At 33.2% G+C, this 10,702-nt stretch overlaps 2 protein-coding genes across 4 annotated transcripts; one reads left to right on the top strand and one right to left on the bottom strand.

The window, feature by feature from the left end:
• Nucleotides 1–401: 401 nt before the first annotated feature.
• On the bottom strand, nucleotides 402–6,600 carry LOC139847871 (uncharacterized). Of its 3 annotated transcripts, none has more exons than XM_071837597.1 (13): nucleotides 6,350–6,600; nucleotides 6,157–6,252; nucleotides 5,708–5,791; nucleotides 5,451–5,525; nucleotides 5,248–5,328; nucleotides 5,013–5,152; nucleotides 4,721–4,909; nucleotides 4,436–4,613; nucleotides 4,263–4,346; nucleotides 4,026–4,143; nucleotides 2,480–2,655; nucleotides 1,976–2,072; nucleotides 402–743 (listed from the first exon to the last, which is right to left on the bottom strand). In XM_071837597.1, exons 1-13 carry the CDS (start codon nucleotides 6,479–6,481, stop codon nucleotides 736–738), a joined length of 1,458 nt encoding a protein of 485 aa, XP_071693698.1. In that variant the 5' UTR covers nucleotides 6,482–6,600; the 3' UTR covers nucleotides 402–735. The 3 variants fall into 3 exon arrangements, with proteins under 3 accessions (XP_071693698.1, XP_071693697.1, XP_071693696.1); XM_071837596.1 differs by lacking the exon at nucleotides 402–743 and adding an exon at nucleotides 901–940; XM_071837595.1 differs by lacking the exon at nucleotides 402–743 and having other exon boundaries at nucleotides 1,659–2,072.
• On the top strand, nucleotides 6,500–9,090 carry LOC139848475 (uncharacterized). The gene is made up of 8 exons (XM_071838203.1): nucleotides 6,500–6,686; nucleotides 7,000–7,028; nucleotides 7,489–7,590; nucleotides 7,660–7,803; nucleotides 7,890–8,183; nucleotides 8,288–8,389; nucleotides 8,585–8,921; nucleotides 9,020–9,090. The coding sequence occupies exons 1-8, from the start codon at nucleotides 6,500–6,502 to the stop codon at nucleotides 9,088–9,090; spliced, it is 1,266 nt and encodes a 421-aa protein (XP_071694304.1).
• The last annotated feature ends 1,612 nt before the right edge of the window (nucleotides 9,091–10,702 follow it).

Below are 10,702 nucleotides of genomic sequence, written 5' to 3'. Positions count from 1 at the left end.
GGTTTAGGGTTTAGAAATTAGGGTTTAGGGTTTAGATTGAATATTTTAACACGAACGGTTTAGAGTTTTGGGTTTAGGGTTTTGGGTTGAGGGTTTACGGAGTAAACCCGAAAACCCAAAACTCTAAACCCTAAACTCTAAATCGAGCTAAATTCGAAAAAAACACTTCACACAAGATGAAAACAAAATGATGCAAATAAACTCCGCAGTAAAACATTCAATGCATTGAATGTTTTTATTTTTTTCTTCAGGCGTTTTCCCGCCAAAATAATGACATTCATCACAAAGTGTTTTTTTTAAATGTTCATATTTTCATCTAATCTATAATCACTACTACAAAAATGGGAAATGGAAACCGGTTTTTAGGGGTTTAGGAACCGGTTTTAAAACCGGTTTCTATGGGTAGGGGTTTCTAAAGTGGAGACCGGTTTTGAAACCGGTTCCGAAACTTGACTTTTGGAACCGGTTTTTACAAAAAAACAGGTTTCTATTCTCCAGAATAGAAACCTGTTTTTTAATAAAAACCGGTTTCTATTGTAATTTTTTTTTTTTTTAAATATATTATGCAAACAGGCCCATATATCCTAATAAAGATACGTCCATTTCATGTCTAAAACTACATCTTCGAATTGAAGGCAGTATATGGTGGTTAAAACATCCTCACAAGTTATCACAAATTTCTTCATTATGTAGTCATTTAAGTCTTGTGTCTTATAAGTCGTTGAATCCATTGCTTCATCGACCTGCAAATTTCAAAATATAATACCATCATCTTTTGGGATAATTCTTGAGGCTTTGATATATATAACTAACACATAAAGCAAAAATAGATTCTAAATCTTAACACTTGTATATATAGTGCCATAGGATTAAACTGACCTTTTCTTCAGTGAAGATGAAGTTGTTATGAAAAATGATTGAGCAATCATCTTTTAGTCACCTACAAAAAGAGATTTGTTGTTTACGTTTTTTGTCTAAGTTTCTTCGATCACCCAAAACTTAACACTTGTATATATATGTATATATTTTTAAGTGAAAAGAAAAATGAAATTAATCACCGTAGTTGCAGCAAGAATGATGAGGCTTTTGGTTTCTAGCTTGTAAATTGGAATAGATGAATGATAAGGCTTTAGGATAAAATGAAGAGGCTTTAGGATAAAATGAAGATTTTGAATTTTTTAACACTTTCATCTCCCGCTCAGATCACTTCAAAAAAATTTGGAGAAACGAGACCGGTTATTTAAAAAAAACAGGTCTCTAAACATGGGAACCGGTTTTTTAGGAAAACAGGTTTCTAAAGTTAGGAATAGAGACCGGTTTTTTAGAAAATCCGGTTCCTAGTTTCCTTCTTTTTTAAAACAAGTTCCCATTCACTATAGAAACCTGTTTTTTCATGTTTCTCTGAAAACCGGTTTCTTTTAGGGGTTTCTATTTTCATTTGTGTAGTAGTAAATGTTCGTGAACAAAGTTTTTTCAAAAAATGAAAAAAAAAAAAAAAAAACTTTGTTTCCCCCTTCCCTTCAAAAAAGTGCTTCCCTCTTGATTATGACCCTATATATATATATATATATATATATATATATATATATATATATATATATATATATATATATATATATATATATATATATATTGATTAGCATATTGATGTATTAAATTAAATAACTACTACCAAACAGTTGAATCTTTTTTAAAGTAAACAAGAATTTAGTGAACCATAAGTAGGCGACAAAATGGATATGACAATACTGTCAACTTCATTCCACAATAGTCTGCTCTTCTAATATTAATTTTTATTACTACTTCACTCGTATGCCTTACCAACTGCATCGCTGACCAAACCCGATTCATTCTTTAAAAAATTTCACCGTATCTTCATGACGCTTTTGTTATATCTTCTTGGCAATTATACCGACATTCCTAGGAGATATTTTAGGATTAAAAATTGGTAACATAAACACTTCAATATGATTACCTTGTTCTTGAAGAAACAACAGTCGATCGAGCAGAATAAGTGTTTCCAATACAGGACCGAGTGCTGCTCGAAGGGACCAGTATGGCCCTATCAGTTCCTGCATCATCAGTACACACAAAACTATTAGTTTTGAGATCGTTCACAATTTTTTTTGGACATCAGTTTGGGATCACTCGGGGGACTAAACCACCCACGCGTTCATCTCCCGTAGTTGCATAACCCGCCCCCAACTACTGCCCTGGAGGAAACCCGGACCAATCCAAGGGCATGGCCGGTAAAACCCCCCCTCCCCGCTTACCCCACACTAAGCGAAAGGCAACCTGGGTGGATATTTCAGGTTAGGGATAACATTGAGTGCAATGTTGCAGCCCAGCGGAGTCGAACTCCTGACCTCTCGCTAAGAGAGGCAGACCACTACCAGTTGTGCTACAACTTAATGTTTGAGATTGTTCACAATTATTATTATTATTATTTATACTTTTATATGAAAAAAGAAAAACATACAGCAAATGATTCGAATTCCTTCCAAATGCCCGCAAAATCAATATTTTGCATTTGATTTAAATTGAGACGATGCATTCCCGACCGGCTGAATTTTTCAAAAAGAGAACATCGGTCAACGTTTTCAGCCTTTTCAAAAATAGAATTTGGTTTACAGGGAAACTCATGTGTATCCAAGCCTGCAAGTTAATAACAAAAACCACAAAGCTAATTTCTCAAAATTTAATCGGATCAATGGATTATCTGAACAGCTGACCCAAAACCTGACTAAACTGAGAGTGAATTGACTTGACCTAATAATTAGTGACCCATGATCCTGACCCATGACCCAATTAAGCTATAAATGACGAATTAGAACTAATGAGTGTGGTGGTTGAATGGTTATGACCCTGGCCTTCCATAGTGGAGGTCATGGGTTCGATTCCAGGCACCCACAGTTATCCACTCATGGCCACGGAGGTTCGCCTGCAATGACTCCGGGCTGCTCGCGTAGCAAGTAGTCGCCCTGGGATTAGTCAAGTTGACTGTTTGGATACCCAGGTTAAAAAAAAAAAAAAAAAAAAAAAAAACGTCTATTTTCTTTCACTTGCTTTAAGGCTTTTAACCCATCGCTTTACCCACCCCAACACCCTATATTCTTCCCCCTCTTTATATTTTTTGTAACTTTCTTTTTAGCTTTAAGCTCTTTTCTTCTGTAGTTATCACGAATACTACAGAACGTGACATGTTCCGTGTTTCTTCTGACTATATTAAAAGTGAAACAAATAAAATATTGTCACCATGTAAAACATGGCTATCTAAAAAGTTTAACATGCAATCTTTTGTGTTATTGAATACGGGTCACTACAAAAAGTGATACTAATAGACATGTAATAGCAACATACTTTTTTGTACCCCCTGATGCAACATACTTACGTAATGTAGTTGTAGAAGTTTTTTACCCGCTGTTGAATTTTCGTGAAAAAAGTACTTGCATAAATGTTACACTTAAGAATGTACATTCCAATTACATGTCATTATCCCTTTTATAAACAAACGCATCCGTATTTTCATATTATCAAATCAATCAAGCTTTTAGAATAATAAACATTCACAAATTTTTTTACAAATTTTGATATTGTATGTCAAGTCACTCGATAAAGAAAAATGTCATACTTGATTATTCATGTTCATTATTAATAATCCACATTATTAAGCGTAAAATCAACTTTAACTATTCTTACTAACTATGATGTTATTATAGCACATAGACAGTGTTCTAAAGAAAAAGGAAAGATGAAAGTGACACTAAAGATTTATTGGGGTGGGGTGGGTGGGAGATGCAAGAGTATATGTCGGTAAACAGAGATGTAATGAGGGGGTATTAAAGTCAGAAAATTGATAAATCGATCAACCCAATCAAACATAGATTGACTGAAAGTCGACCCGTTGGATCACTTATTTGATCAATGGATAGTGTTTTGGACCTGTTTGGATCAAACTTAGATCCAGACCCAATACATACTAATAGCATGTTGAGATTCGAATAAGTTAAAGAGATTTAGTTGACCTGTTTCAGCCCCGCAACAATTTATCTTAGAATTCTGTTGTTGGCGTCGCAAAGTCTTCCCTTGCCGCCCTATCGTAGGACTTCCTGTCAATGTTTTAGGAAAATATCTAGAAAGCACCTATAAGAAGTCAGATTTCAATCATTATACACGATAAATGACATGCATCATATAAATATTAATATTAATATTAATTAATTGTAAAAGAAAGACAACAAATGTTAAAAATTGAAGTCTACCACTTGAAAGGCAGCTCGAAAAGCATGCAACTCAAAATTATGGAGACTCGCATCTTTTTCCATATCTTTCCATCTATCTGCACTCTAGTATAAGCACGAAATCGTCAAAATCAAGAACCAACACAAGTACTGAGTATAAACATTATCAAGAAAACTTGTAGGAATTTAGATACCTGACAAGCAAGATCACGTGAATTTCTACCAAGATATAAGCCGGTGGATTTTACACCTTTACTGATAGGATAACCACATAATACATCATCATCTTTTCCCTTTTCTTCCTCTGATAGCAAATTATAACAACAACCAATGCTAACTACAGCTTGTACTTCTTCACTCTCCAAAAACGTCCTTTAAAATTAGCACGGCTAAAGAATTCAGAACGATATAAAAAATATTTGCAGCAGAAATCATTTGATATACATTATAGTAATCCAGGCAAAATTAGTGTTCATTACCTCAGCATTGTTACAGACAGATCTCCACAAGCATGAAGACCAGTTAGAAGAATGGGACACGTGTCATTTGATGAATGGCTAAGACAATTTGCATTAATATCCTTCGAGTCAAATAAAGTTTTCAGCATGTCTGACGAGAGGACACGACTTGTAACTGTCTTAGGGATCATAACGCCTTTTCCTCCTAAACTAGCAGAAGTTTCATATTGTTACATCTCACAGTGTTCGACTATTTATTTTCGACAGAGAATGAAGTAAATAACAAATTTAAGAGTATATTGAAATCAAATACCTAGATTTACGCATCTTCGCATCATAATGTTTCTTAATTCGCTCTGCACGTGCATGAGTGATCTTTCCATGATGAGAAGATGCATCAATTGCAACCACAGATAGCTGGTACTCAAAACAGAGTACTTGTGAAAGATAACCCTAAATACGTTCAATTCAAAGGGAAGTAAGCATATTTTCTATTACAGCTACAATTATTACTATTAACGAAACGACTGACGGAAAATGAAGTTTACCTGACCAGCACCTAAGTCAATTACGGTATTTGTTTTCACGTCTTTTGCTACTGAACTAACAACAGCTGCAAGAGCCTCTATCTATGATTATATAAGTTATAGAGTGATTAAAGCCTTTTCGATATATATTATATATCCTCCATAACGAAAGAGTATCCCGAATTCAAATTTTAAGGGAAAAAGTAAATGTCCTTGTAACATACTTCATGTCTTTTCTTCTGGTTCATGCCTTGGGTTATAACATTATTAAGCGAAGCCACAGGTATATCCGGAAATAACTGAAAAAATGAATATTACAATACCATAACACCGAATTAGAAAGGGGTTTAAAATATATTAAAGACATGAATGACAGCAAGCAAGCAAGCAGAAAATCAACGTTGACTACAACACTAATACCTTTAAGTCATATACCTTTCATAATGTTTACTATTTACATAACCAATATAATATACAATACCTTCTTCAAATCAGCCTGCTCACGAGGAAATGCAAGAGAGCTCGCGGTAGAGATGAAGTTTTTCAGCGAAGCAGGCCAATGGCCCTGGTTTCATATGCATAAGAGGACAATATATAAACGTAAATAATTTGATTTGAATCTTAACCACCCTTAAACAGAGCGCATTTTCATTCACTAATTTCACTAATTAGTTTAAGTTGAAGAACCAATATGGATTAACATATCTACTCACACTTTGAAAGTACAATGTTTTGCTAATAACGACAAAATCGCAAAACTAGTGCAAGACTGATAAACATTTTCGCAACAATGAAAGGAAAAATTTGGCAAATAAATTAGAATAATCACAGCCACAAAATTTTGAAATAACAATCTCGCATATAAAGGTCAAATATCACATTAACAAGTAAATGTCCCAATTATATATGCAAAATTAAATAATTACATACATGAACAAATCCAGAAGGTATCAGAGTAAGACATTCAACGGATTCAGTTCTCAAGCATTCAATCCATTCTTCATCAACTGCTTCCCACAGTCTATCCTGCAGTAGCATTAAACAACAGATACTGAATTTGCGCTAATTTCGTCACTATAAATCAAAATTGGGAGGCAGATTTTAGTAATGAAGTATCAAATACCGTGAAGAAATTAACGACATGAGATTGCCAGAAGAAAGAGTAAGGTTTGATAAAATGAATAATGTCGCGAATCCATTCTAGGGTTTCAGTTGCAGTAGCGCATGAGTACTTGCAACTATCTTCCATAATCATCAACGGTCAATGCTAGGGATGGTTGACTTGATGGTAGATAAACATTGGTCTAAATTTAGGCCCAATAAAATAGTCGAGAGCCCAATCAAGCCATTATACAAATATTGGCTATTTCTTAATTTTGCTTATAGAAACTGCAAGATCCTGTGCCCAACATATGGTGTAGATTTTTATACTCCGTATTTGATATTCTCTCAAGTTGCAGGCACCATTTTTTATACTTTTGACTTCGAGAATCTAGAATCACATGAGTTACTAGTATCCAATATTTTTTTACTCAACAATTACTCACGATTTCGAGATTAAATTGTTCGATTACTTCACTTTCATGTAGTTTTCTTTTCTATATTCCATTTATTTATTATTATTTTAACTATTTAATCTGTTAGGGTTTATTAATTTTTGGGGTCTATGCTTAATTTAATTCAAATGCCTAAATTTATATCATGTGTAATTTATATTATTGTATTTTTTATTTATACTTAATATCTATTAATAGAAGTTGTGATGTGGTCCAGCGGTTGGTGGTTTGACTCCTTTAGAGGAGGTAAGGAGTTCGACCCCCATTGGCTACATATTAAAAACATAATTTCATCTCTGCCATGAAGTATTCACCCATGACACCTTTCTCATATCCTTTGAGGGGTAGAGGGGAAGAGGGTTTTACTTGGTCGTGCCCTTGGATCGGTTTCAAGGTTTCCTCCCGGGCAGCGATGGGGGCGGGGTTATTATCGCTGCATCGGCATAGTCGAAACGGGAGATGATCGTAACGGGTGGTTTAGTCCCCCTCGGATGATCCCAATCACTGTCTAAAAAAAAAATTATCTATTAATAATAATATATAGATGCAAGGAACACTTGAAGGATTTGTACTAAAAAAAGAAAAGTATCATTTGATGGAGAAGGAGCTTCAAATGCAAATACTTCTAATAAAGTTCCAAAAATCTAGCTCTACCCCTTCAATGCGAAAGAAAATGATATAAACAATCTTCCTTGGGATCCCGCAGATAGAAAAAAACATTTTAGACTACGACCCTAATCAAAAAGATGAAATAAGGAGGATTTATTTGCAAAGAGGGCCTACTCAACCACGTGGTCATTCGTTTCCGGTAAGATAAATAGCCTCCAAAGATAGACGTTTTGTCATTACTTGGTTTGATGAATTTCGTTGGCTATAGTATAATGAAAAGGCGGACAAAGCATATTGTTTGTGGTGTTACTTTTTTAGAGATCAAGTTGGAAAACAATGTGGGAGTGATGCATTTGTGACTGATGGATTTTGTAATTGGAACAAAAAAAAGGAAGATTTGATGTCCATGAGAGTGATGTTAATAGTTTCCACAATAAAGCAGATAAAAAATGTGAAGATCTCATGAAGACAAAGCAATCAATAGATGTTGCTTTTTAGAGGCAGTCAGATATTGAGAAGAAAGAGTATCGAATTCGATTACAAGGCTCACTTGATGCTGTCAGATATATATTGCATAACTCATTATCATTTCGTGGTCATAACGAGAGTGAAGACTCTATATATAGAGGTATTTTCTCAGAAACATTGAAGTTAATTTCATGTCAAAATGAGAATGCGGGAAAGGCAATGTTAAAAGCTCCGAAGAATTGTAAATTAACTTCACCTGATATTCAGAAAGATATTGTTGATTATTTCGCCAAAGAAGAACTCAAATCTATATTTGAAGAGTTGGTAACGACGTGTTTAGCTTGTTAGTTGACGAGTCTAGTGACGTGCCTAAAAAAGAGCAAATGGTTGTGGTTTTGAGATACGTTGATGGATGTGGTATTGTTAAGGAGAGATTTGTTGTTGTTATTCATGTGAAAGACACGTATGCTGGTACTCTTAAGTCTGCCATCAATTCATTATTTGCTGAACATAAAGTGAGTTTGAAACAGGTAAGAAAAGTGATTTGATTTTTTTATTATTAAAATTTATATCATTGTCTATCATAAATTATCACTAAATAGGTAAGAGGTCAAGGCTACGATGGAGCAAACAATATGCACAGAGAGTTTAATGGTTTGAAAGCATTGATCTTATGAGATAATAGTTCGGCTTATTATATACATTGTTTTGCTCATCAACTCCAGTTAGTGGTTGTGGCGATGGCGAAACATCATGATGGGGTTGGAGATTTCTTTGATAGATTAGCATTGGTGGTAACTATGGTTTCTAGTTCGTGTAAAAGAAAAGATATGATTCGAGAGTTTCAGAAAGAAAGGCTAGAGGAAGAAATTGCTAATGGTGAGGTTGAAACAGGAACGGGGAAAAATCATGAACTTTTTCTTGTAAGAGCAGGAGACACGAGATGGGGTTCTCATCACAATACAATGTTAAGTTTGAAATCTTTATTTCCAGAAGTTGTCAAAGTTCTTCAATTTGTTAAAAATGAAGGTGACAATGCTTTAAGTCGGCGACAAGCGTCTGGTATTCTTACATATTTTGACACCTTTAATTTTGTCTTCTATTTGCATTTGATGTTGCACATTTTGGGGCTCACATATGTATTGTCATGAGCTCTTCAGAGAAAGGATCAAAATATCCTAGAAGCGGTTTCGTTGGTGCAAGGAACGAAAATGTCACTACAAAGCTTTAGAGATGTAAAGACCCGTCCTAATCCATAAGAACGAATACAATAACATATGATTACATTGCGAGGTATTTGACCTCTATATGATACATTTTACAAACATTGCATTCGTTTTAAAAGACAAACTTCCATTACATTGAAAGTTGACAGGCATGCATACCATTTCATAATATTCAACTATAAATGATCTAATCTGTCATTTACTTAATCATAATCTTTACTGAACTCAACGACTTGAATGCAACGTCTTTTGAAATATGCCATGAATGACTCCAAGTAATATCTTTAAATTGAGCAAATGCACAGCGGAAGATTTCTTTCAATCCTGAGAATAAACATGCTTTAAAGTGTCAACCTAAAGGTTGGTGAGTTCATTAGTTTATCATACTCGATCGTTTCTATAATTTTTAATAGACCACAAGATTTTCATTTTATAAACATAATCCTCAAACAAAATCCTCTCGTCTGCATTAAGGTAAAATCATTCATATGGTGAACACCTGGTAACCGACATTAACAAGATGCATATAGAATATCCCCAAAACATAATCCTCTCATCTGTATAATAATAAGTCGAAGTACTAAAGCATCCGTACCTCGGATGGGGTTTGTTAGGCCCATAGATCTATCTTTAGTATTCGCGTCAATTAGGGGTACTGTTCCCTAATTCTTAGGTTACCAAGCTAAAGGGGTGATATTCGATTTCGATAATCCAACCATATAATTTAGTTTTGAGTACTTGTCTCTATTTCGTCAAACATTTATAAAAACAGCGCATGTATTCTAAGTCCCAAAAATATATATTGCAAAAGTATTTAAAAGGGGAGCAAATGAACCTCACAATACTGTATTTCGTAGCAATTATGCATATGACGGCATTGAACAAGTGCAAGGTTGACCTCGGATTCACGAACCTATATTAAGTATATATATATATATATTTATATATTGGTCAATATATATCTAGCAATTTAGGTCAGGTCATAGTGTATCACAATCCTAATGCTCGAGACTAATATGCAAATATAATGATAGGTATTATTAATGTAATTGTATTACATGTAGTAAAATATCTTTGTATCACATATTTATTTGATAAAATAATATCGATAATAACAATAGTACGTAAAAATTGTGTTATTTTGTAATAATAATTATTATTATTCTACTAATAATAATAACAATATTTATATTTACTAAAAATGATATTAATTATGATAAAATGATAATTTTTATTAATAATAGTACTAAAATGATAATAATAATGATATTTTATAATAACAATGATATTTCTATTAAAAATGATAATTTTAGTAAAAATGAAAGTTTAATATTAATAATACTTTTAATAATAAAAATGATAAAAATGAAGAAAACAATATTTTCCTAAATCAATATCTTACAATATTTTAATTTCATCATGATACTCATACTCATTATTTCCTAATCGATTTGTTTAATAGTTTTTAGTTCTATATTATATCGTATTCATAATAATGATAAAAATATTAATCATAGTAATTAGATGATACTAATATTAGTTTTAACGATAATGATAGTAATAATAATAAATATTATAATAATATTAATGATAATCCTAATAGTTATTTTAATGATA

This window comes from Rutidosis leptorrhynchoides, chromosome 5 (genome assembly GCF_046630445.1).
Source record: "Rutidosis leptorrhynchoides isolate AG116_Rl617_1_P2 chromosome 5, CSIRO_AGI_Rlap_v1, whole genome shotgun sequence".
Taxonomy (NCBI): Eukaryota; Viridiplantae; Streptophyta; class Magnoliopsida; order Asterales; family Asteraceae; genus Rutidosis; species Rutidosis leptorrhynchoides.
This window is presented reverse-complemented; position numbering and strand designations above follow the sequence as displayed.